This window comes from Vulpes vulpes, chromosome 4 (genome assembly GCF_048418805.1).
Source record: "Vulpes vulpes isolate BD-2025 chromosome 4, VulVul3, whole genome shotgun sequence".
NCBI classification, from domain to species: Eukaryota; Metazoa; Chordata; class Mammalia; order Carnivora; family Canidae; genus Vulpes; species Vulpes vulpes.
Genome location: NC_132783.1, coordinates 63,230,223 through 63,256,722, shown reverse-complemented (window position 1 = coordinate 63,256,722; position 26,500 = coordinate 63,230,223). Strand labels below are relative to the sequence as shown.

The window sequence follows — 26,500 nt, the reverse complement described above, 5'->3', positions numbered from 1 at the left end:
AATTGTAATTGCCTCAGCATTCTTTAGGACATCACAGTGCCTACTACATTGATGATATCATGTGTGAGGACCTAAAGAGCATGGATCATAGTTATTCTAGACATGTTAGTATAAGAAACATGCAAATCAGGATGCCTGGGTGGCTCAGTGGTTGAGCGTCCACCTTCTGCTCAGGGCATGATCCCAGAGTCCTGGCATCGAGTCCCACATCAGGATCTGCAGGGAGCCTGCTTCTCCCTCTGCCTGTCTCTCTGTGTCTCTCATGAATAAATAAATAAATAAATAAATAAATAAAATCTTTTAAAAAAAACAAAACATGCAAATCGTAGTGTGGGATATAAGTATCATGAACCTTCCAGGGCTTGTGACCTTAAGAGACAATGTTAGAGAGTCTAGTGACCTAGTTAGGTTAAGATAGCTTCTCCAAAGCACTGTTGCACCTTACAACCTCCTACAGGAAAGAGAGAGACAATTCTTCGAAGTCCTCTATGGAAGCAACACTTGTCACATTACGTGTGCTTCTCTCACCCACCTACTGGGTGACTCCGAGGGTGCTAATCTTGAGGAATGGCCCAGAGATAAAGAAGACTCTCTATCATGTTCAGGCCGCAGTGCAATCTGTTCTGCCACCTTCTACTCTGTGAATCCCATGGTGCTCCAAATGTCAGTGGCAGAGTGGAGGCATGTATGGTACTTGTGACAAGCCTTATTAGGAGAATCACAGCGTCAACTTTCAGTGTTTTGGAGCAACCCCATACTTTATCAAATAACTATTTTCCTTTTGAGAAAAAGACTTGGCTTGCTGCTGGGCCATGGAAGAAACCAAACGCCTTACCAAGAAAGTCAGTTTACCATGCAGTGTGAGCTGCCTGCTGTTACTCTGGAAGTCAGGTCACCAAAAGGCCCAGTTCCAGGGGCACCTGGCTGGGTCAGTGGTTGAGTGTCTGCCTTTGGCTCAGGTGGTGATCCTGGAGTCCTGGGATCAAGTCCTGCTGGCATCGGGCTCCCTGCAGGGAGCCTGCTTCTCCCTCTGCCTATGTCTCTGCCTCTCTCTCTCTCTCTCTCTCTGTGTGTCTCTCATGAATAAATAAGTAAAATCTTTAAAAAAGAAAAAAGACCCAGTTACACTGGAGACTCTCAATGTTCAAGAGGACAGGTTAACTTGCTCCATCGGTGTAAGTTAACTTGTCTCCCCAGCTAACCCACTGCTTATTCAGTGGATTCACAGACGCAGTGACCAAGTAGGCAGAGACTGAAATTATCTATGTTTTTAACAATTTAGACTTCCCCTTCCAAGGCTGACCTGGCCCCTTACCTGCATCACTACCTGTGAGTGTTCCAAATTCAGAGGGGGTCCTACATAGCCACCTGGAAGCAGATTATATAGACTTCTTTACTCATGGAGGAGATCAGGGACTTGTCCTCACTGGAATATAAAATCTTGTGGCTGCCTGCAAAAAAGTAAGGACTGTAACTCCTTATATTTTCTTTCTCAATGTGTCATATGTATATTTGTGTCTATTTCAACTAATTGCTTTTTACTTTTAATTTTCTTCTGTTTATATAGGATAAAGTAGTAATAGATCACTTAATCTAGGAGATCAGAATAGTGAAAGGAGTCATGGCAGAATTAAAGGAGGAATGACTATCACCCACATCGTGGATTTCAAGCTGGACATAGAAAATGATCCTTCAGTGTGACCTTTTGTGGGGAGGAGTGAAGATATTTTGCAAGTGTACAAGGTATGTTGCATTAAATCAAGTGGAAGCATTTTTATTTTTTATAGTTTCTATTTTCAGAAATGTAAGAGTAGGAAGAAGCACATTTGATACTGGTAAACATGGCTAGTTCCTGCCCAAATCCATTCTCTTCTTTGTCTATAATAACAGAATCTTGACTTTTACCCATATGGAATAAAAACTACATTTCCTAATCTCTCTTGCAGTTGTCTCAGTAAGGTAACTAAGTTCTAACAATGAGATGAAAGTGGATGCATTCTGTAGTATTTCTGGGAAGAATTAACAAATAGGAAAGGACAAGTGCCCTCTAGTTCTCTTCTGTCCTTGCTAATGCCAGCCTGGGAGGTAGGTGCAATGGTTGGAGAGCCAGCAGCCATCTTGGATCCTAAGGTAATTTTGTGAATAGAGGTCTTAGAGATGAGGAGAAATATCAGAGCCTGAGCCTTTGATAACAAATGACATTCTTTCAGTATAATAAAATATAAACTTTGTCTTTGAATGGCCAGACAAGCACAGGGAAATATTAGTAAACAAGGCATAGTTTCTAGACTGAGGAAACTTACAAACAAGTCCAGTGGCTGGCCAATTCTGTAAGATGGTGGGGGTGTAGTCCAGGAAGGCTTTCTGGAGGAAGTAACCTCCCTATAGATGAATAGAATTTGGCCAGTTGTCAGAGGAAGGGGTGGAAAGAGTTTTCTAGGTGTAGGGGAATTAAGAGGTGTTTAACACTGTAACACCTCTTAAGAGAGACAAGTCAGGGAAGTCAGCTAAGGTAGGAATGTGGACTTTATCCTCAGAACGATGAGGAGCAAGTAAAAGGAATTAAGCCTGGGAACGACATGCTCAGAATTCTTATAGAAAGATGACTCCAGTTGCTGTGTGCATTAGGAATTGGGGGAAACAGGATCAGAGGTGGGGGGATATTTTTCCCTTGGCGATGAGAAGAAAAAGAGGAAGGAGAAAAGGAGCTTGAAACCAAAGGCACCCTTGGCCTTGATGAAGCACTTGAAATGTATTGGGAAAGTGTAAACACTAATTTAGAGGAAGAACAGGGCTGGATCCAGGCTCCGCGGGGCCCGTTTTAGAAAAAACACACAATTAGGCCCCAAGCTGACTATAAAGTTGAGAAGAGGAGTCACGGGAAACTACTGAAGCCCTGGAAATCCAGGTCTCTTTCCTCTGTTTATCCAAACTGTTGCCCAGATGCGCTTCCAGAGGTCAGTCTGGCACCTCCTCTCTGTCCTGAGCGCTCCACAATTCCTGGCACCCCAGGGTAACGCTAGAGAGATGCCCTGGTGCATAAACCAAGTCAAGTTCTCTGTCTGGGAGGAGTGACTCTCTTCGGACTTGGGGTCCAGCGAACGCACCACCCCCACCCCTGACACCCGCGCCTGGATCGGAATGGGATGCAGTACTCAGAGCACTGAGTACTTCACTCAGTGCTTCGCTCTTGAGCCCTGTGGCCTCAGTGGCTCTGACTGACCCCCTCCCCAGATCCTCGGGGTACTAGCTGCGCTGCTGGGAGTTGAGGGGTGCAGCACCACGCACTGTGTGCATCTCCTGAGAAAGACCCCCTGGTCACCGCCAAGACCAGGCAGGAGCCGCCGCAGGGTTCCCTCAAAAACAAACTTACTCTTGGGCATTTCTGGATTTAGAAATAAACATCGCCCCAGCCTGAGATGTCCAAGGAAAAACGCGGGCCACTTCCCAGCTAGTTTTATTTGTGGTGGGGAAAAAAAAAGGCTTACAAACTTTGTTTTGAAATAAAGGAATGAACTTCTGCAAACCAAGTAAGCGAACGTCAGCAGATAGCGGGAGACCCGGGGAAGCCCGGAACCAGGGAACCAGGGCGGGGAGTTGCGGGGGCGCTGCAGGTGCTGGCGGGGCGTGCGCGGTCCGGGAGGCCTGGAGGCCGCGCAGAGCAGGACGTCGAGCCTGAGTCTCCAGTGGAACCACGAGGGGGGCGGGCGGCGTCTGGAGGGGACAGTCGCCGGCTGTGCGGTGCTGGGGCGCCCGGCGGGGCGGTAGGTGGGGGGGGGCCTGTGGGGCGGGTGGGCGTGGGGGGGGGCTGTGGGTGATGGGGGCGGGGCGGGGGACCTCGGGGGGGGGGCGGGGGATGACGGGGGGGCGGGGGGCCTCGGGGGCGGTGGATGACGGGGGGGGGGGCGGGGGGCCTCGGGGGGCGGTGGATGACGGGGGGGGGCGGGGGGCCTCGGGGGGGCGGTGGATGACGGGGGGGGCGGGGGGCCTCGGGGGGCGGTGGATGACGGGGGGGGGGGGCGGGGGCCATGGGGGGCGGTGGATGACGGGGGGGGGCGGGGGGCCTCGGGGGGCGGTGGATGACGGAGGGGGGCGGGGGCCATGGGGGGCGGTGGATGACGGGGGGGGGCGGGGGGCCTCGGGGGGGCGGTGGATGACGGGGGGGGCGGGGGGCCTCGGGGGGCGGTGGATGACGGGGGGGGCGGGGGCCATGGGGGGCGGTGGATGACGGGGGGGGGGCGGGGGGCCTCGGGGGGCGGTGGATGACGGAGGGGGGCGGGGGCCATGGGGGGCGGTGGATGACGGGGGGGGCGGGGGGCCTCGGGGGGGGCGGTGGATGACGGGGGGGGCGGGGGGCCTCGGGGGGGCGGTGGATGACGGGGGGGGCGGGGGGCCTCGGGGGGCGGTGGATGACGGGGGGGGCGGGGGGCCTCGGGGGGGCGGTGGATGACGGGGGGGGGCGGGGGGCCTCGGGGGGCGGTGGATGACGGGGGGGGGGCGGGGGCCATGGGGGGCGGTGGATGACGGGGGGGGGCGGGGGGCCTCGGGGGGCGGTGGATGACGGGGGGGGCGGGGGCCATGGGGGGCGGTGGATGATGGGGGGGGCGGGGGCCGTCGGGGGCGGTGGATGACGGGGGGGGGCGGGGGCCTCGGGGGGGCGGTGGATGACGGGGGGGGGCGGGGGGCCTCGGGGGGCGGTGGATGACGGAGGGGGGCGGGGGCCATGGGGGGCGGTGGATGACGGGGGGGGCGGGGGGCCTCGGGGGGGCGGTGGATGACGGGGGGGGCGGGGGGCCTCGGGGGGCGGTGGATGACGGGGGGGGCGGGGGCCATGGGGGGCGGTGGATGACGGGGGGGGGGCGGGGGGCCTCGGGGGGCGGTGGATGACGGGGGGGGGCGGGGGCCATGGGGGGCGGTGGATGACGGGGGGGGGGCGGGGGGCCTCGGGAGGCGGTGGATGACGGGGGGGGCGGGGGCCATGGGGGGCGGTGGATGACGGGGGGGCGGGGGCCATGGGGGGCGGTGGATGATGCGGGACGGGGGCTTCGGGGGGCGGTGGATGACGGGGGGCGGGGCGGGGCCGTCGGGGGGCGGTGGATGATGGGGGACGGGGGCCGTCGGGGGCGGTGGATGACGGGGGGGGCGGGGGCCGTCGGGGGGCGGTGGATGATGGGGGGGGCGGGGGCCGTCGGGGGGCGGTGGATGATGGGGGGGGCGGGGGCCGTCGGGGGGCGGTGGATGATGGGGGGGGCGGGGGCCGTCGGGGGCGGTGGATGACGGGGGGGGGCGGGGGCCTCGGGGGGGCGGTGGATGACGGGGGCGGGGCGGGGGCCTCGGGGGGGGCGGTGGATGACGAGGGGCGGGGCGGGGGCCTCGGGGGGGCGGTGGATGACGGGGGCGGGGCGGGGGCCTCGGGGGGGCGGTGGATGACGAGGGGCGGGGCGGGGGCCTCGGGGGGGCGGTGGATGACGAGGGGCGGGGCGGGGGCCATGGGGGGCGGTGGATGACGGGGGGGGCGGGGGCCTCGGGGGCCGCGGATGACCCGGGGCGGGGCGGGGGCTTCCGGGGCCGCGGACCACGGGGGCGGGGGGCGTGCTGCGCAGGGCAGTGGGCGGGGGCCACAGGGCGCGGGCGGGCGCAGCTGGCGGTGCAGGGGCGCGGGGCGGCGGGCGCGGCCCTGCCAATGGCAGACAAAGGCCGCCCCAGTGGATCATGTGGTGCCGGGGGAGGAAGTGCGGCTTGTTTTCTTTCCTCCAGCCGCCGGCTCCGGGCGGAGCGCGATGCTCGGAGACCCCCGCGGGGGCGGCGGCGGCGGCGGCGGCGGCGGCGGCGGCGGCGGCGGCGAGCCCCGAGGAGGCGGCCCCGGCCCCGGCCCCGCGGCAGCGCCCCCGGCCCGATGGCGGCCCCGCCGTGGGACCCCGTCCGCAACGACTCGCTGCCGCCCACGCTCACCCCCGCGGTGCCCCCGTACGTGAAGCTCGGCCTCACCGTCGTCTACACCGCGTTCTACTCGCTGCTCTTCGTGTTCATCTACGCGCAGCTCTGGCTGGTGCTGCGCTACCGCCACAAGCGGCTCAGCTACCAGAGCGTCTTCCTCTTCCTCTGCCTGCTCTGGGCCTCCCTGCGGACCGTCCTCTTCTCCTTCTACTTCAAAGACTTCGTGGCGGCCAACGCGCTCAGCCCCTTCGTCTTCTGGCTGCTCTACTGCCTCCCCGTCTGCCTGCAGTTCTTCACGCTCACGCTCATGAACTTGTACTTCACGCAGGTGAGTCGCGGAGAGCGGCGCGGGGCGGCCGACACCTGCGGCCGACACCTGCGGGGCGCTCACCTGGCCGAGGGGCCGGGCCCTGCGCGCGGCGCCGGCTGCGGGGCGGCCCCCGGGGCCCCAGGGCTGGGGGCAGGGACGCGGAACGGCGCTGGCTCGGGGCCTCCCGCGCCCCGCCCCACCTGCCGGCCTTTCTCGCAGGTGTCGCCCCCCCCCGCCCCATTCTCTAAAGCGGGGGAAGAGAAAGAAAGTGAGCGCTGGGGTCAGGGCACGTCTCCCCGGGGTACGGCCCGGTCCCCGCGCAGCGGCTTTCGCGCACCGCGGAACTGGCACCGGCGCGGGGAGCGCCCACGAGGGGCATTTGGACTCTAGGATTTCTGCTCCCTCTCCTCATCCCAAAGTCCCCAGTCCGAGCCTGGAGAAATCATCTGGAGAAGTCATCTGCGTGTTGGCCTCCAGATTTGGGTCAGACGCGTTTTTTTGTGTGTGTTTTGGGTTTTTTAAAAATTTTTAATTATTACTACTTTTTTTGAGCGGTGGCAGGGCGGGACTGTCCCGTTTTGGATGAGATATTTTTAAACCTCCTGCTTCGGAGCCCTCCTGAATGAACTAGAGCTTAAGATTTCATCTCCCAGCGTTGCTAAACACCAGACTGGGTAACAACCAGCTCCCCAGCTGCAGGAGGTCAGGCTTGCTGTCTGAGCGGCTCTGAGAGACCCCAAGAAAAAGCCATAAAGTTTACTGGGGGCTCTTCTACAGGCACACAGGAGCTGATTTATGAGGCATATTGTTAATAAGCTAATGGGAAAACACATGAATTGATCTGGCTGCTGTGACATAAGGAAAGTTCAGTAAATGTAAAGTGCTTTGCAAATCCTGTGTAAAGTAATGCAAAAAGGTTTAATTACACAATGCCATCCTCATCCCATCTCATCCTCGTTAGCCTTCCAAGCACTAAAATGTCCATTTTCACTAGGTCTCTACCTGTGTCACCCGGTGAGGGTAATTTAAGAGCTCTCTCACAGAGGCTTTGTACAGGCAGGAATTCTGTTCCTTTTAACAGTGTCCCTATTTCTCTAAAGAAAATGTCTTTGCTTTAAAAAAAAGAGAGACAAGAGAAAGTAGAAAAGGATTGCCCTGTTGTGGTGGGAGCCCCTAACTGAAAATCTGCAGGAAATATGTCTGGCTACAAAATAGCATATGTATTATTTAGTAGCTTTTATACTCTTATCAAAACAGGTCTGTTTTGGTAGGCTTCTGAAAGTCTGGAGTATCTACGTATTTTCCAGTCCACGGATACTGGGCATTATCTGTCCAAATACTACTTTTGAGCCCAAAAACTAGTTCAGGCAGTCATCAACTTCATCATAGACACTCCAGCTTTTTAATTGGTTTGAAAAGGGTTGTTCCAGCAAGATGTAAAGGTCAGGTAGGTTGATGTTACTTCAAGAACTGTGACACTGGTGATCTTATCTTGTATTGAGATCTTTGTGTCCCTATTTTAGAGGAAAAAACAAGGGGGAAGAAAAGGGGAAACACAGGCCAGTGCCATGGCTCTCTGCTAATCACATGCAAATTCTGTACTCAGCTGGATTAGGGGCAGGGCTGCACATTTTCTGCACCATCTGCTGGTTGGCAAGTAAATGCTGAGCGAGGGAAAGAGTGACCAGGCAGACAGAGCCACTCAAGCCAAGAGGCCTCAAGCCCTGGCTTCTTTGTGTCTTCCGAGTCTCGAGTCTCATTTCTCTTTCTATCTCCAGAGTGGCTGGCCAGAGAAGGTGCTCCCTAACTAAGTGCTGGCATCCGAGACTGCAGAGCAAAGCCACACACTGGCCTCCTGACAAAACATTCTGATGTTTCTGGGAAGTTATAGAGGGGTCAGCCTTTGACTCTCAGCTCTGAGGTCTCTCTCCCTCTCCCTCTTCCCTCCTACGTGCCTTCTCTTAGACAAAGTTCCCAAGTACTTCAAGTACTGGCATTGCCCCCCCCCCCCCCGCCCCCGGGCGGGCAAGGGGGCAGGCGAGGGGGGGGGAAGGGTGGGGGGGTGGGGGGGTGTTGGTGGCTTTAAGAGTTACAGCCACTGGGGTCCATCTCAGAACAAACTCATCATATTTGGGAGGGAGGGAGCTAGCAGCAAATAATTAAGAAGCTCCTGGGTACTGGGTGCTAGGCACAGTTCTAACTGGTTTGCCTTATTCTTTGCAAGAGCCCTCTGAAGAAATTGATGAGACTGTCCCCATTTTGGGGGGGGATAAGGTAAATTAAATAGCTCACTCAAGGTTATGTGGTCAGGGCCGGAGGAGCCGGGAGCCCCCCCATCCAGGTCTGACATCTGAGCGATGGTCCATGCTTTGTGGGACAGTACTGGAAGGGGGAAACATACCCTAGCATACCCTGCCTCTGCGAGCTGAGCCTCAGGCAGGGGAGGTACAGAGTGCAGACCCCAGCCAGGGAAGCCGTAACTCAGGGGGACTTGCAGGAGGTGGGTGGCTTGGGTGGGACCTGAGCCCTTTGTGGCAGTTCAGGAGGCCAGCCGGGAAGAAGGAGCGGGCAGCATCAGGGGAGCGGTGTGGCAGAGACTTGGAGAGGAACTGGCGGTGCTCCTGGAGCCGAAGGAAGTCTTCACTGTCACTGTCCCGTGCTCTGTGCCTGGCCCGGTGCCTGGAGCTTACTTACATGTCTCTATGGAGCCTTCCTGATAACATGGGAAGAAGGGTATTATCATCTCTCCTCTGAGGGGTGGGTTGGTGAGGTGCTTGCCCACAGGGCGCTGCAGCCTCTGGGGCACCTGGGCCAGGCAGGTGTGCGGTACACCTGCCACAGTGCAGTCCCTTGGGGCTTGGGGCTTGGGGCTCGGGGTAGAAGGCTGTGTCCTGGGCTCTTAGCTTCTTCCATTCCATCTGCAATCTGCCTCCTCTTGTGCTGGCCCGAGGAGGCGCAGGGTTGTCCCAAGTGACTCGAGTGTTCACTTCCCACCTTGCCCTGCCTCTGGGCCACATCTACACCGTGGACTCTGTGGATAAATCCTGACTCTCTCTGCTTATCCTCCTTCCATCCAATCCCTTCTCCAAGTGTGGCCACACAGACAGTGTGCTAGTGCCCACCCAGTGTCTCCTCCCAGGTCCCCATCTGCTCCCTTTCATTCTCTGCCTGCCTAGGGAACTTACCACCTACAAAAATCCCAGGTGGGGCAGATACTGCCCTCTGAGGTCCTGGTGCCCTCTGACCTCCCAGGCGCCGGTTGGCCTCTGCTAGGACTCGCCACAACTGGCTTTGTTCTCCTGTCTACACTTCTTGGGTCTGAGCCTTCCCAGCTCAGCAAGCACCTGTCCATGGAGTGGGGTGGCTAGGTCCCCTGCTTCCTAATTCCTCTGAGCCGTTCCCCTGGGGTTTTGTCCCCAGTGACCTGGGGTGAGGGTCGCATCTCCTGCCAGCAGGCTGATGACTCCTTTTCTCTGATCTCTACCTTCTTTCACAGGCGGGAAGGCGGGGAGGTGGCTGGACTGGTTCTGCTGACTATTAGCAGGCCCCATGCAAGGTGTGTGAACGACTGGCCCCAAGTGTCTGGGCCTGTGTTTGGAACACAGTATCGAGTACCTGCCATTTCTGGCTCTAGTCCCCCAGCACCAGTTCTGGGTACAGGCAAACTCCCACTCAACTCCTTGCTGCCCTAGGAAATACTAGGGCTGAGGCTTGAACCAAGGACTTTCCTCCAGAACCTGCTCTTCTAGCACCATTTGACTTCCAGATAGAGGTTTCAAGCAGAGCAGGACCCTGACACCTGAAGCAGGTAGAAGCCTCTCTCTGTACATGAGGTGTGGTGCCATCCACCCCAGGCTGTGGAGTGGATGCTCAGTAGCAGAGGCTGCCAGCTTCTGTTCTGGAGCAGCCCCCTGGGCACGGCAGGTCTCCCTGTAGAGCTCATAGTGTGGCCGTGGGTTCGGTGATACCTGGGCAGCTGTGTTTTCCAGCCATTTCCCTGGGAATTAGGAGTCTGGACCCTGGGGGTCCCCACGTTTGGTGGAATGCACTCAACTTCTCACTGGTTTAGCTGTGTCTTGAGCCCAAAGACAAAATACAGAAGGTTATCTTGAGGAAGGAAAAGGAGACTCGAACTCTCCGGACGTGTGTGTGTGTGTGTGTGTGTGTGTGTGTGAGAGAGAGAGAGAGAGAGAGAGAGAGAGAGAGATTAATGGATGCTGACGTAGGAGCCAGGACGCTAGCATGTCTTAGAGGGCAGCTGGGAAGCTGCAGGGTGGTTATGGGGGTGGAGCTGAGGCTCATGGCAGGTGTTGGAGCTCACTGTGGGGCCCAAGGCTCATGGCCAGGGGTTGGGCAGGGCCTCGTCGGTGTTGGAGCACATCATGGGAGTCTGGGGGCCATGGTGTGCCAGCAGAGGCCTCTAAATCAGGAGGCAGCACTGCAGATGGAAGGAGCAGGGACTCTGTGGGCAGAGCTGAGCTTGTATCCTGGCCTCCATGGCTGGTTACTGACCTTTCTCTCCGGGAAGGCGGCAACCACGGTGCTCATGCCCAGTTGGAGCAGGTGAAAGAGATACTTCTTTGTTGCAAAACCTTTGCACTTCAGCAAAGGTAGTCTTTCTCCATCTGGTGGGAGGGACTCTGGCTCTTGCCCGGATACCAGACCACAGTCTTGAAGGTCAGACCCCAGTGCCGGCTCTGCCTTTGGTTACCCCACAGTGTCATCACAATGACTTTTACAACTATGTGGCAGCAGCATTCCTGTGTGTGAAATGGCAGCAGTGCTCGGCCTGCCCTTGGGGGAAGAGTGTGGAAATGAGTGTTCCTCACAGCTCCAGCTCCCAAAGCCCAGAGCTGGGATGAAGTAAGAGGTTCAGGGGCTGAGCCCTTCATTTTGCAGAGGAGCCAAAAGAGGCCAGGAGAATTCTAGTGACTCATCCAAGGCCACCCACCCTGGCCTGAAGAGCCGGGACAAGGCCCAGCACCTTGTGAGCCTGTGCTTCCTGCACACACTACCCCGAATTCGAAATGCACTCCTGTTCTCATCCTTGCCGATAGGAGACTCCAAGGCAGCCAAACTTGAATCCAGAGACCCTCTCTCCACCCCTACCAGGAAAAGGGAGATACTGAGTTTAGGAATAAGTGAATCTTGCTGTGGCTCTTGGCAGCCAATTTAATCAAGAAACGTTTACCAAATACCTATTGTGTGCCAGGAGTTGTAAGGAGAGACACTTCTAGGCCTGTTGGTGATTATGACAAAGAAGCTTAGGAACGTACAAGGCAAGCCTTTGACTCTCCCCAAGTACCTTATTTCAAAGCTGGGACCAGACACTCACACCAGAGCAGGGAATATGCTCGGCCTCACCTCTGCATCACAACTGTGAGCTCCTGGTCCCTGGCACTGGGTCCTTGTGGTCACTCAGTGGGCTCCCTGCCTCCAGAGCTGTGTGTATGTGTGTGTGTGCTTGTGTGTGTGTTTGTGTGTGTGTGTGCACGTGCGCCTCTGCAGGGGCATACACACGGAACCCAGGAAAAGTTTCCTTATTTGCATTTAGTCTACCATCTGCCACCAGCCCCTCCCAGGATGTAGCTTCCCAGCCTCACTTCTAAAAATTTCCCCCAGAAAAGGCCTTCTGATCCTACAGCCTGGTTGCCCAGGATCTCTCCTTGAAGCACAAGGTTTTATTTCCCTCTGCTCCTGTTATAATTGCTTCAGTGCCAACCTAAGTTGACCCACGTTTCATTCATGCCCTCCACACTCTTGGTAATGATTAGACTCATGGCATACCCCAATTGCCTCAATTTCTCAACAGCAGAAGCTGAGCTGAGTGTTGCCAGCTTCCTCCTGTGTACTGAGCACAGACCTGCAGCTCCTGTCCCCATCAGGGGCCTTGGTCTGGGTCCCACACACCCTGCCACCTACAGGGTTTGGTGGCATCTTTTAGCTCCCTGGGCTTTCCCTGGGTCAGACAAGCAGGGAACAGTAGGGGCCCGCTTATTCCCCAGGGTGAGGGGTTGCCCACAGCTGTGTCCAGCAGCAGGTGTCCACCCAACAAGGGGGCTGTCATATGTTTCTCATCTTGACCCTGAGGCCTCCCGTGCCGAGAGGGACTCACCACGGACACGATGGGCCAGACAGTGAGGCCTGACCTGAGAAGGACATTGGCAGAAGGGAAGGCTACCCATCCATGTGACATCACTCAGAGAGTCGTAGGTTTTCGAGAACAACAGATCATGTGATCTGGAGAGTGGCTTTGGTCAGTGAGTTCCTGTTCTCCTTGCAGCTCCAGTGAGAGGAGGGGAGCCTCTTCCTGGTCTGTGGGTCTCAGCCCTGACGTTTCGACAGGTCGGTCCTCTCGGGACAGAGATAGCCTCGGCCAGCAGCCAGACAACACCTGGCCCACTGGCACTCAGGGAAGTCTGCAGAGGCTTGTGAATATTTTACTTTTTCTTTATCCCAGGGCTAAAGTTTAGAGTCTGTTAACCAGTGAGGACAGATAAGGATGAGTGGTTTTTCCCGGCAAGTAGCTTGATTTCTTCAAATGTGCTCATGGAGAGCCACAAGAAAGGAAGGAGCACCAGGCGCCCACGTCGGTGTTTTAGCCCTTGTGAGCCCCATACAGTCTCTGCTGTGTGTTCTGTGTGTGTGTGTGTGTGTGTTTTTTAAAATACTTCTCTTTTAATAGATAAAAGCTGCTCTGAGTCCACAGGCCATATGAAAACAGGCTGTGGGCTGGATTTGGTCCTTGGGACAAGATTAGAACAAACCCAGCATTTATCACCAAGCTCCCAGCCCATCTTTATCCTGTTGTTTTTTGCTGGGACAAGTTGGAAACAGGCTTGGATTTTCATCTCACCCTTAGAGATGCTCTGAGCAAATCTTATTGATCACCTAAGCAGGTGCCTGGGACCTGAGGCGGGGAAGGGCAGACAGAGACGGGAGTGCTGTGAGCCACACGCCACCCATAGCACACAGAAGGGAACCTGTCCCTTGCCTGCCAGGGGCTGGGGAGACACAGAGGAGGCTTGATGTCTTGTGATGTCATCAGTGTTCTGCCACTTTAATAGCAGACACACTTGCTAGACGTGACCCACAGGGCAAAAATCCCCACCCAATGGCATCAGCATCCCAGGCTGTGCCTACCTCCTGCTGCCCTCCTGGGCTGCCAGACTGAAGAGCTGTCGGGGGGCTGCTCTGTCCCTCAGGCATCATGCATGACTGGTGGCAGACAGAACAGAGGAGATGGCACACGTCTGCCTACACACAGCTTTCGCATGGTGACATTCATTCAACAAGTGTGTTTTTAAAATTAAGGTAAAATTTACATAACACAAAATTAACCATCGTATTATATACAGTTTAGCTTTCAGGCCATTTATGCTCTGCAACTAGCAGCTCCGTTTAATCCTCAAACATTTCCATCTCTCCTAACCACCCCCCACCCCTCCTTGTACCAGCCCCGGGCAGCCATGAGTGTGCTTTCTGTCTCTGCATTTGCCTGTTCTGGATATTTCACATCAGGGGAATCACACAGTAAGTGGCCTTCTGTGCCTGGCCTCTCTCGCCGAGCGTGATGTTTTTGAGACTCATCCATGTTGTGACAGGTGTCATGACATTGTTTGTTTCTGAGGCTGGATGAAACCCTGTTGTAAGTGTCTGCCACAGGCGGTCACCCTTTCCCCCGTTGATGGACATTAAGGTGATGTCCTGTCTTGTGTTTCTGAGTGCCTGTTTTTCTTTAAATGCTGTGTAGACAAGATTAAGGGCAAACATAGCTCCTGCCTTGATGGAAGTTGGCATTGAGTGGGAAAATAGACTACATGATGAATAGCTCTTGTGCCTTTGGCCAGCATGACTTGGTGACAGTCCTTATAGCAGTGACACAAAATAGGATGTTTCCAATAGAAGGTTGGGGGCTTAAGTCACTCCATATCTATGATTAGGGGGCATGTTTTAAAGGAACCAGTGGCTTTTGCTGTTATTTAAAGGGTGGGCAGAGGCACTTGGGTGGCTCAGTGGTGGAGTGTCCGCCTTTGGCTCATGGGCGTGATCCCAGGGTTGTGGGATGGAGTCCCACATCAGGCTCCCCGGAGGGAGCCTACTTTTCCCTCTGCCTGTGTCTCTGCCTCTCTCTCTGTCTCTCATGAATAAATAAAATCTTTTAAAAAATGATTGGGCAACTCCATTTGCTCTGGTTTGTTCATGGCAGCAGCCTCCTGAGCTTTATAGCATCAGAACAGAAAGGTGGTGCTTGGAGGAAGTCTGGTTAGGTCCCGGTCCTCCCCTTGGGGCCATTCCGAGTAGATACAGTCCCTCCTCCCAGGACAGGACAGCCCTTCACAGATGTGATGGCTGATGCATCCTCCCAGGTACTGTCCGCTTGGGGTGGGACATTCTCAGTTCCTTTCATTGTTTCTGATGGGATGTGGGTTTGTCTCTCACCATCCTGGTCCCTGTCCCTGGAGGCCCCACCCAGTGGCCTGCGGTGAGCTGGGGGCAGCTCCAGGAGCAGAAGGAGGCCTGGCTCCCGCTGTCAGCCCGCACTGCTTCCTCTCTGGGAAGTACCGAGGGCAGGGCTGTCAGCGGCAGGATTTGAGGAGCATCGCCTATGCTGTCTTAGTCTGCTCGGGCTGCTGCAACAGATACCACTGACTCTGCGCTTCAAGAAATGTATACCTCGTAGTTCTAGAGTTGGGAGTCTGAGATCAGGGTGCACCATGCTTGGGCTCTGGCGAGAGCGTCCTCATGGCTGCTGATGGCAGCTTCTCCTAGCGTGCTCACGTGGTGGAGGTGTCCTTCGTGCTCCTCAGGTGTTCTTTTATACGTGTGTGTTACACACATCTGGAAACAATTACAGGCAGGGCCTTGACCGACAGATCATGATGCGTGGTGGTGGCTGTGGTACGAGTGGTTCAGAAACACAGTGATGACCACGGCACCTTGTGCGGTCAAGGTCCTTTCTGATCGCGAGGCTGAAGAGAGAATCCTGCCAGGGAGGCAGATCTGCGTGGTCAGTCTCCATCCGGCCCCGTGAGAGTGGAGTAGGTAGGCCAGGGGCGGGATGATGCTTCCATGACTCAGGCTGGTGTGGGGGCTGCTGGGCCCACCTCCCCTCCTCCTCCCCTGAGAGGTGGGGCCCACGCCACTTGTGAAGCACAGCTGTAGTGGTGCCAGTGGGGCTTCTCAGGGCAGAGGCCACAGGCTGGCTTTGGGGAAGGCACTTCAGGTCCTAGAGTTTTAAAGGTAAAAGGCAGCTGAATGGATATTGGGACTAACCCTTTGGTCTCACTGATAGACATCAAGGCCCAGAAAGGTGAAGAGAGGTCACTGGGGCTGAGCCTAGCAGGTTCATGGCTGTCTGGCCACACTCCGAATCCAGATGCCAGGTGCCCAACAAGAGGGAAAAGCAAGGGAACGGAAGGCCAGGGCTCAGGGTGTTGCTGGCTGACTGTGAGGCCTCTGGACAGAGGTACACTCTTTGGGGTGCCACCACCACCCACCTGCCATCCCCCACCCACGCCTGGGCTGCCTGCTGGCCTGACTTAATCCATGCAGGCCGAGAGCCTTCTGGGCGGCCGGGCTGGTGTGGGGACTGTCAGGTGGAGCCCGGTGCTGTTGACAAGGACAGGACAGGATGCTGATGAGGGGTGGAGGCAGAACAGAACTTGGCTGGACTGGAAACAGGAGAGGATGGGAGGAAGCAAGTGGAGATGGCTCTCTCATGTGAGGCCTTCTCTGTTCGCTGGGTGAACATTGAGAGTCAGGGGCAGTTTGGGCATGAGGCCCAGCTCCTGGCCCCATCGTGTGGGTGACACAGACGTGCATGTGCAGGCATGTGGGCGCCTGGAAGGGCATCTTGGGTGTCAGGTCAGCCAGACAGGACAGGACAGCGGAACTCCCGGGAGGGCTGGAGGAGGCTAACGGCACCTGCAGAGAGTTCTGGGCTTGATAGACGTGCAGCAGGGAGGCAATGTCATTGTCTGGGTCCCAAGATCACATGAGCAAGCCACTCACCCGAGTGTGGGGGGCCCTGTCTGTGGCCTTGGGACAGCTTGAGGCCTGGACATGAGCAGGACTCACTTCTTGAGCCGTGAGTTTACCATGTTCAAAGACAGGAGTTGAATTGGTGAAACCCTGACCCTGGAGCCCAGTTGCCTCCCTGCAGGCACCTCACACCTGGCCAGCCCAGGACCCAGACAGAGCACACCTCGGCTTCAGGCTGCTGCACCCTGGGATTATATGGCACCTGCAGCGTACGCCTCTGTCCGTCATGGGGTTCCACAGCTCTAAGTACACAGACAGCCTCTGCATACATGAAGACACTGTGCTAGCCCTCGCTTTCGTAAAGAGCTGACCTGGATGGCTGACACCCTAGGGCTGTTTTTTGCTCAACCTCGGGGATTGCAGAAAGGGAGCAATGTTGTGTTTGGTCTTGGGACCTCTAATCGTCATGTCACCCTGCTCTGCTGGGTGAGGGTGCTCAGTGCATGGAAACTGATGGAGCCAGCTGACCAGTGACTATCACCTGGGGAGATCAGGGCCAAGGGTTTGCATCATGTTTCCTCAACATACCAGGAAGTGGGCAGCGCAGACGGACCATAAAAGTGAACAGCGAATGTGTCATTGTTCCTAACCTTTCTGAATATGAAAGTTCCTTTTATGGTCAGGAAGGCCTCTGTGGTCACAATTTAGTAGTGGTGCATTTAGAGTCATGGTTTGAGAACATATACAAGGGCTGATAATGGCAACAGGGGGAGCAAATGCATCAACACTTACAGAGTGTCAGGCAGTGACACATGTTTGTCTAAGTGCCAGGTGTGTGTTCATTCACGTGATCCTCACAGAACTGACCAGGTGGGTACTGTGGTTAATGAGGCCCTTGAGGCACAGAGAGGTTAGGTAACTTTTCCAGAATTACACAGCTGATGAGTGGTGCAGCCAGGATTCAAGTCCAGGTGAGCGAGCTTGAGTCCACACTCTTTTTGTGCTTTTGTGCCAGGGATGGACACTCAGCTGTGACCTGTTGACAGTGGGACACTGGGCCTTAGTGAGAATGCATGTTTCAACCTTGAGATGTTGCAAACAAGTCGTGATGGGTGAACAAACAAGTTGCACAAGGGTGTGGATGGTATTCATGCTGTTCAGATGAAGTGAAAAACCACACAAGACAGTACTACGTATGTATTGTTGTAAGGCTTATTGAGCTGCTGTGTTTTATTGGGAATGCACGCACACACAAAGTACAAGGCGTCCTGGGTACGGTAGGGCTAGATTCAGAAAGTGATCACCTCTGCAGAGGAGGGAGGGATTAGAACTGGAGACACAGATGCCTGGGGCAGCTTCACTGATATCTATTTTATGTGTTAAAAATAAAACAGGACTGGAGCAAACATGGCAGTTACAGGTTGGACCGCGTGGTGGGTACGTGAGCCTTGGTGAGGTAATTTCTTTGGGTATATGTGACACATACCTTATAATGAAGCGTAAGCCTTCCAGAAATGTGTAACTTTTTCAAGCGAATTTGCTTATATGCATTTAAAGAGAGTGCGCCAGTGAGCAACACAGACCTACTGGTTTTCTTTGACTTCCACCTGCTTGTGTGCGCAGCCTCAGACCTGCTTAGCTCCCGGGAGGGCCTCCCCGGGGCCTCAGCCCACCCGTCCGGGCACAGAGGGTCAGGTGCGCCCAGCCAGGGTGCGGGGCAGGGAGCCTGCGGGCGGGGCGGCAGGGCGTGTCCTCTCCGCGTGCTCGTTTCCAGGGCAGCGCAGCCCCGAGACCCAGGTCCTGTTCGGTGTGGGGTTTACGGAGCGGGATGGCTACATACAGCGACTCCGGGTCAGCTGCAAGTCTGGAAGCGCCGCACTCCATTTAGTCGCCACCAACACCGCCTGCGGGAACAGAGAGCTTGTGGCGCTGAATGCGCAGCGGACAGTGTCTCGGAAAGGACCCCGAGAGCAGGCCTCAGCATACCCAACATTTGACTCTAGACTCTTGTGGAAGGTGGCCTCTGCCTGTAACGTCAAGTTTTCCCTGGAATCATCTCTTCCTCAGCTGTGCGCTGCCTGGCGCTCGGCCCCCACACGCATCACCAAGGCCTCAGGGGACCTCAGGTGTTTGTGGGGGCACTCCCGTGCCCGGTGGGCGGCCGGGGCTGCTGGGGCCACCGAGGCAGGAGGACAGTGTCATATCCACAGAGAACAGCATGGGACGTCTCTGCCAGAAGCAGCCAACATGACATTAGGAAAAATGACCCTGAAGCAGCAAATGCCAGCTTGAGTCAGCAGGAGGGAAAACAGGCAGCAGGCAGGAGTTCAAAGGGTAGGACATGGCCGGTGATGCGGTCAGCAACTAGGATTTATGAGGGGAGGAAGGCCGAGGTCAGCAGCCGCTCTAGAGCCTTTCTGCTTCTGTCCCAGCAAGGGCGTCATCTGCTGGCCCTCCTGCGTCATCTGAAAGGTGACACAAGGGGCCTGGGGTTACTGAGGGGACCCTGGGCAGGCCCGCGGGTCGGGGAGGGGTGCCCACATTCTGCTGCAGCCTCAGGGGGGTCAACCTGGGGCAGCTTCCAGCTTTACCTCACACCTTCCTGGAACTGGGTCTTAAATCAGAATCCAAGGACCCAGGGTCCCCCACAGCGACATCCTCAAGCCCAGCGACTTGGGAAATCGCCTGCCTTTCTATCCGAGGCAGCCACTCTGGGCAGCGGAAAGGACCCCGAGAGCAGGCCTCAGGGGCGGGAATGCTGGGGAGGCCCAATGGCAGTGCCGCTCGCCCGCGCTGCCCCAGCTGCAGCCCTCAAGGCCACGGCGACTCTGGAAAACCCTGGTGTTCTCACCACCTGTGAAGACGCCGAAGGGGTGGCAGAGAGAGAAGGCCTCACTCCTTCTTTCGCCCTTCTGTTTCCCCAAGAAGCAGCTGGGACTCTCCCTTCAGGACAGGGTTCCAGGCTGACCTCATGGTCCCCTGGGCCACCTCCCCCTGCCCCCTGGGACCCCCTCTTGGGCTCTCCTTCCTGCCTCAGTTTTTCCACCGTCTGCCTCCCTCCGGGGGCACCATCCACGCCCCTGCTGTCCAGCTGCTCCTTCCCTCTGTCAGTCTGGGGCACAGACCTCTTCTCGTTACCTCTAGGTCTCTCCGTCTTAAAACCAAGTTCCCAACCACCACCACCCCTGCCCCCAGCAGCCGCCCTCTTCCATTTCCCACAGGTGCCCTCCGCCTGCAGTGCCCATCCCGGGCCTGTCCGCATCGAGGCCTCCTCTGGGAGTGCAGCCGCTTGCTGACTGTGGTACCTCCACCCAGCGCCTCCTGCGCTTCTGGCTGTGCTGGGAGCCTGCTCAGGCCTGACCTGCCTCAGACTTGCCTCTGGCCTCGGCCTGGTGCTGAGGGCCCCCATTGGCAGCCTCCTCTCCTCACATCTCTCACTTCATGACTCCTTGGGCCTTTGCACGCCTCCCCATGCCATATCGTGCCTCCTCGTGTTCCCTCACACCTCCCCACAGCCCCCTCGCCCCCTCATGCCTCATCACACCTCCTTGCACCCCCTCACACCTCTCTACACTTCCCGTGCCCCTTCACACCTCCTCATACTTCTCTGTGCTTCCCTAACACCCTATCATATCTCCTCACACCTGTCCACACCTCCTCATACTTGTCCACCACCTCAGATACCCATCACACCTCCTCATACTTCTCCACACCCTTTCCCACCTCCCAAAACCTCCTTACACCTCTACACACCTCCTCACACCCGTCTATACCCCCCCCACACCTGTCTAAATTCCCTCACACCTAGCCACACCCCCTCACACCTGTCTACATCTCCTAAAACCCCCCTCACATCCTCTCACATCTCCCCACACCTCCTCATGCTTCCATGTACCTCTGCACAGCCCCTCACACCTGTCTACACCCCCTAATACCCATCGATACCCCCTCACACCTGTCCGCATCTCCCCACACCTACTCACACCTCCTCCGATCACCTCACACCTCTCCACACCTCTACTCTCCTCATGCCGCTGGCATGTCTGTGTCTTAAGACACAGATCTATTCAAGTGTCTTAAGGTCAGAGACCAGCTTTTCCCATTTTTATAGTTCCCGAGTCCAGATTCAGCGCACCATATTGTTGACCTGTGTGAACATCATCATTCTGAACGTAGAATGATATGAATTTTTGTCTGGCCTCAGATTTTCCTTAGCTATTCACACGGTCTCTGATTTTACAGGTCTGGCTTTGTACCGAGGAGGCAGGCCCATGCTGTCAGGAGCCCTGTAGAATAGGAAAGGGTAATTACTCTTTGTCTGCCTCCCCCTCAGGAGAGGTCTCCTCCCAGCTGAGTTCCTGCTGAGGTCAGTGGGAGCCAGTGCAGACTGTAGGAGATGGACAGCCAGATAAGGGATCTCCGGCAGGCCAGAAAGCAGGGGCTACCCAGGACATTTAGCTCCAGTTCTGAGCACTAATCAACCTTTAATGACGTCTCTTGAAGCACAGATTTGGGAGGGGGTGGATAGAAGAGTTTGGATTTATTTTGCTGGAAACATGATCCAGTTGTTTATACACTTTAATTAATGGAGACAAAAATTGTAAAAAATATATACATATGTATATACTTATACATGTCTGTGCACACGTGCGTGTGTGTATTTGTGTGTATGTGGGTATGGGTGAATACAATGACAGAATGTATATATTGCAGTTTAAAATGCCAAGAATTTAAATACAACTTTTTTTCTTTTTTTAAAGATTTTATTTATTTATTTGACACAGAGAGAGCACAAGCAGGGGGAGTGGCAGAGGGAGAAGCAGGGAGTCCGATGTCGATGTGGGGATCGATCCCAGGACCCCGGGATCCTGACCTGAGCTGAAGGCAGACACTTAACCAACTGAGCCACCCAGGTGCCCCTAAATACAACCTCAAGGAACTTGAATCTGTAAGTTCCTTGATCGCTTGTAAGTTCAGAATGCTTGCCTGTGAAGATCTGAAAACGTGTTTTAAAGGGGGTGGGGGTGGGGGGTGTTGGTAGATTTGCTTACTGTAAACTCTCTGGGAACATCTGTGTGCCAGAGGAAGATTTTCTCAGCACAGCTTGAATTGCATTTAAGACATAGATTTGTCACAAATTTTCAGCAGTGGATCAAGTTTTTGCAAACCATGGTCAAGGCTTATATTTTGATATTTTGATGTGGTTATCATCTTGGCTTTTAGTTTCAAGAGGATCCAGTGATTTACTTACCATCAGATTTTGCCTTTCCCTGGTGATGCCTTTTCCCTCCAGGCGGGGGGTGGGGGGTGTCTGAATTCTATGGGTGGGGCCCCGGGGCCCTCTTGGTGTGGGACACCTCACCCCTGGGTTCCTCAGGCTTGGTGTGCTGCCTGGCTGGTGTTCCTGTTTAAGTCCCTGTCCCTGTTTTAAAGTGATCCTCACTTCTTGTTTGTTGTGTTGTAATTACTGTGGTGAACAGTGTCCGCTCATGCTTAGTGTGTAGGGCAGCATTTCCCAAACTGTGTTCCCCGGAACACTCAGAAGACCATAAGCAGCCAGATAAGTTTGGGAAATTGCACATGCTGTATGTTTTGCTTGAAGATTTACAGCACGTATTAGTCTTCTGTAGACTAGGAAATTCCTGCAGGGAAAAACCATTTAGCCTTGCAGCTTCTAAATTTGCTTGATCACATGACACTTATTTCTGGTAACATTTATTAGTTTCAATTCTGTAGAACACCTTGAGAAGCCTTGCCTTGGAATAAATTTGTAGAAGTGGAACTGTAGGGGCAAAGCATGTGATTGCTTATAAGGCTTGAATAACTAGACCAAATACTTGGCGGTCATGGCTGGGAACCCCGTCCTTCACCATGTCCCAGGAAGAGGGTTCTGGGTCCAGGCTGGCCTTGGAGGCTGTCCTCCCACACCTGACTCTGTTCAGCCCACTCCCAGTAGAGCGTGGGCAGATAGAGCTACAGAGGCTAAGGGCCTGTGGGAAGTCAGGATGTGTCTCTTGTTTGGTTTATAAAGAAGGTGAGTAGGTGGGCTGTGTTTCTCTCCTTGCTCAGCTCTTGGCTGGGTATTTCATTCTGCACATTCCAGCCCGAAGACCCAGTGCTGGCTGATGGTGGGAGCCAGCAGAGAGCCTGATTTGCCATGACCTTGATGCTGATCCACCCATACTCCTCCTTCCTGCCATCTGAAGACCAGCAGGAGCTGTAAGTGCCAGAGGGGACAGTGCTGGGCCAGGGAGCAGAGGAAGCCAAGGTGCCCACCATGAGGAGGTGCCCATGTGGAACTTGCATGTCTGCTCCTGAGCTTGGGCACGCTGTGGCTGGAGCCTTTTTGGTCTGCATCCCATCTTGTCCCCTCTGGGCCTCTCCTCTCCAGCTATAGGCCCACTGAAGGCAGGACTGCTCATATTTTTCTTTCAGTTCTGGCAGTACTTTACACAGAGCTGAGCCCACAGGATACAACCATTCAGTTGTGTGCCATCTGGGGGATGCTATCAAATGGAGTGCTCTCGGGCTGTGTCTACGAGCACTGGGATAAACCTGGTGTGTGTGAGTGGACTGAGTCACTTGACCTGAAACCTGCCACTGACCAAGCCCCACTAAGTGTGGCACAATATTAAAAATACTTGCGTACCGACAAGGTCAAGCACCTTAAAAAAAATACTGTAGTTTCTTCTCTGCATTTTGATATCTGTGAATTTTTAATTAATTCAGAATTATTAAATATTATTAAAATAATTAATAATTATTAAAAGTGAGATATCCAAGTACTATTTAAGGAGCATTTTCCTGAGACCATCACTATATGTTGTATGAATCAGCCAAATTTTGTAGCAAAACTTTGGAGTCCTGTATTAATCTGTTCCTTATTTCTAAGAGAGGTTGTTTTGTAACATTTCTCCTTATGGGCTGCAGAGAAACACCAAAGCTGATGTGATTTGCTAAAATCCCAGAGGAGCCTTGTCAGATAATGCTGGACTCAGGACCCCTTTAGAATCAGGGCAGTGTCTTTGTGTCACCTACTTGTGTTATTAGCAGATATTTTATTTGTGATGTAAACCCCTACTTCCTACCTCCTTCCAAAAATGATTTAGGACAGATACAAAACTCATGTCAGAAACAAAATCGTGGGGATCCCTGGGTGGCTCAGTGGTTTAGCGCCTGCCATCGGCCCAGGGCCTGATCCTGGAGACCCGGGATCGAGTCCCACGTGGGGCTCCCACATGGAGCCTGCTTCTCCCTCTGCCTGTGTCTCTGCTTCTCTGTCTCTGTCTCTCTCTCTCTCTCTCTCTCTGTCTCTCATGAATAAACAAATAAAATCTTAAAAAAAAAAAAAAAAGAAACAAAATCGCTTATAAGTTTAGAATGCTTGCCTGTGAAGCTCTGAAAACGTGTTTTAAAGATGGGGGTGGGGGCGGTATTGGTAGATTTGCTTACTGTAAAGTCTCTGGGAACATCTGTGCTTCCCCCTCCCCCAGATACAGAGTCTGTTCCTAAGAGCCCTCCTTTGGCAGCATGGTACTGGAGATTGGAGAGAGGGCAGGGATGTGTGTGTCTGGGGGGCTGCCCGTGGACCTTGATCATGCCCTAATCTTTGTTCTTTGCACCATGCCCTGACTATGTCGTCTCGCTATTGTAATCGTGTTTTAAATTAATGATTGCAGAACTATTCAAGAGTAGCAGTATTTCTCAAGAGGTGGTCCTTGGACTAGCTGAATCAGAATCACTTGGGCTGGGGAACTTATAAACATGGAGGGCCTCTCCCTGGACCCCTCCTAAGACCCACAGGGTTGGCCTCTCCCTGGGCCCCTCCCAACACCTACAGGGTTGGCCTCTCCGAAGGTGGTGGGGTTTGCATCTTTGCAAGCTGGCTGTGTGATTCTTTTTTTTTTTTTTCCTTTTAATTGAAGTACGGTGGACACACAATGTTATATTAGTTTCAGGTGTACAACATAGTGATTGGACAAGTCTACGTATTACTCAGTGCTCACCATGATGAGTGTGGACACTGTCTGTCACCATACAATGTTATTTCAATATTGACTATCTTCCCTATGCTGTACATTTCATCTCTGTCACTAACTTATTTTAAAACAGGGAGCTCGTACCTCTTAATCCCCTTCACCTATTTTGCCCATCCCCGCACCCACCTCTCCTCTGGCCATCATCAGTTCCCTGAATTTAAGATTCTGCTTATTTGTTTTGTTTGTTTTGTTTTTTTCAGATTCCACATCTATGTGAAATCACATGGTATTTGTCTTTCTCTGGCTGATTTCACTCAGCATCTATGTTGTCACAAATGGCTGCCTCCGTAGTTTGGCTATTGTAGATAATGCTGCTATAAACATAGTGGGGCACGTATCCCTTCAAATTAGTGTTTTTGTGTTATTTTGGTAAATAACCAATAGTGCAATTACTGGATTGTTGAGTAGTTCTGTTTTTAATTTTTTGTGGTCCACCTGCGCTTGCCTCAGAAGCCCCCATACACACACAGGGGACAGCGGCCATGTCATAGCTGGAGCTGGAGCATGAATTGCCATGTGCCTTCTCTGACCTCTTCTCTCTCCTCCTCCTTTTCTTCCTCCTCGTCCTCTTCTGTCTCCTCCTTGCCTTCTGAGAGCCTTTGCCAGGCTGGACCCTGCACCCTGGGTGGACACATTAGCAATTGTGCAGGGCACAAAAGATATGGAGAAATCCCAACACACAACATTTCTCCTATAGATAATGGTCGTTTGATACTTCTATGGCCCTGAGACATTGAAAACATGCTCAAAATTTTAGGCCTGGGTAGGTGGACATTTACATTCAAACAACATGAGTTTGGTGCCTGTGAAAATTCTAATAAAGGGTGAGAGTGGATGGTTTATCTCTATGGGAAATATGAGTTCAAATAGGAATCTTATAAGAGAAATATTTGGCAGTAGTAGACCAGTAAAACTTTTACTCCCCGCCCCCCTTTTTTAAAACCATTTTCATCATTTAAAAAATATCTTTTGAAATTGTGTGGATGGCTTAAAAAAAATCTTTAGCTTAACAAACATTGTAACAAAGCAACCATTTCAGTTTCAGAAATTGCCCTGGAAGCTGGGTAGAAAGGGAAAGAAGAGTTCCAAGTGATGTCATTGGTTTGTTGGAGTCTGTTTACCGTATCTCCAACCCACCATGTTGTTCTGTCATTTCAGGTGATTTTCAAAGCCAAGTCAAAATATTCTCCAGAATTACTCAAATACCGGTAAGTACCCTGAGGGGGATTTCCATCTTCATTCAGCAAATATATTTCTGACTATTTAGGACTCAGTTAGGCACCCTGAGGGAGAAATATAGTCTGCGTCTGCAAGAAGCAAACACTCTGTAAAGATGTCCTAAACAACACAGAAACTCACAGCATCAGGCAGAGTAGCGGATGTTCCGGAGCACGGGCAGTCTCCGCCTTGGGCTGCTATGTTCTGTGAGAGTCACAGGAATTTTATGGAAGAAGTCAGTCAGTGCTGGGCTAAAAAGAGAGGCTCATAATATGGAAGAGAATGCCTTAAATCACATGCCAAGTTATATGAAGAGGTAGATATGCATGTTTTTCCTATGAAGAGGGTTCGTAGATTTCCCCAAATTTTTGGAGAGGTCTGTGACCCCAGCACTCCCAATAGCAAAGAACCAGCAGCTTGAAGAATGCTCAGACTTGGTCAGAGGGCCAAGGGTCAGAAGGGAGACAAGGCAGTTAGCAGACATGAGGCAGGTGCACAGTGTTCTGGTGTCCCTTGCCCAGGAGAGCTCCACTGCCATGGGCAGACATTTCTGGAAAGGCGATTTTGGCCATTTATCTTCTTGAATCAAAATGAAAGTTTAATTCTTTTGTTACTTAAAAAATATGTAAAAATGTATGTGTTTTATATTTTATTTAAATATATAATTTTAAATTTATAAATACTTCTTATTTAAAATTTTGAAAGTATTTTTATTGAGATGTAATTGATATATAAGTGATATAATCTAATATGGATTATATTAGTTTCAGGTATCCCACAGAATGATTTGATACTCGTGTGTATTGCAAAATGATCACCTCAGAAACTCTAGTTAACATCCCTTACCATACACAGTTACAAAAATTGTTGTTTCTTGTGATAAGAACTTTTAAGATCATGAAAATGTACATTTTAATCTCCATTTTATATCCAAGGAAACAAATTCAGAAAGTAGTATGACAGTTCTCTGGCCAAGAGACGAGTCATAAGACTCATGGTGCCATGTTTGTTT

At 53.6% G+C, this 26,500-nt stretch overlaps 1 protein-coding gene and 1 long non-coding RNA gene across 5 annotated transcripts in view; both read left to right on the top strand.

Annotated features, from left to right (window-relative positions):
- The first annotated feature begins 5,658 nt into the window (after nt 1-5,658).
- Nucleotides 5,659-26,500, top strand: part of GPR137B (G protein-coupled receptor 137B) — a 45,471-nt gene continuing 24,629 nt past the window's right edge. For 2 of the 4 annotated variants that reach the window (XR_012001058.1, XR_003236524.2), the window contains exons 1-2: nt 5,660-6,265; nt 25,429-25,478. Coding sequence is in view for 1 of the 4 variants with exons in the window: in XM_026008727.2 (XP_025864512.2) it covers nt 5,684-6,265; nt 25,429-25,478 (632 nt within the window). In the remaining 3 variants the exon portion in view is untranslated. Of the gene's footprint in view, nt 6,266-25,428; nt 25,479-26,500 lie in introns of all 4 variants that reach the window. The other 2 variants (XR_012001057.1, XM_026008727.2) reach the window with 2 other exon arrangements.
- Nucleotides 18,631-22,452, top strand: LOC140598602 (uncharacterized). Its single transcript, XR_012001059.1, has 3 exons — nt 18,631-18,703; nt 21,016-21,179; nt 22,335-22,452. It is a non-coding gene; the product is annotated as an uncharacterized lncRNA (long non-coding RNA).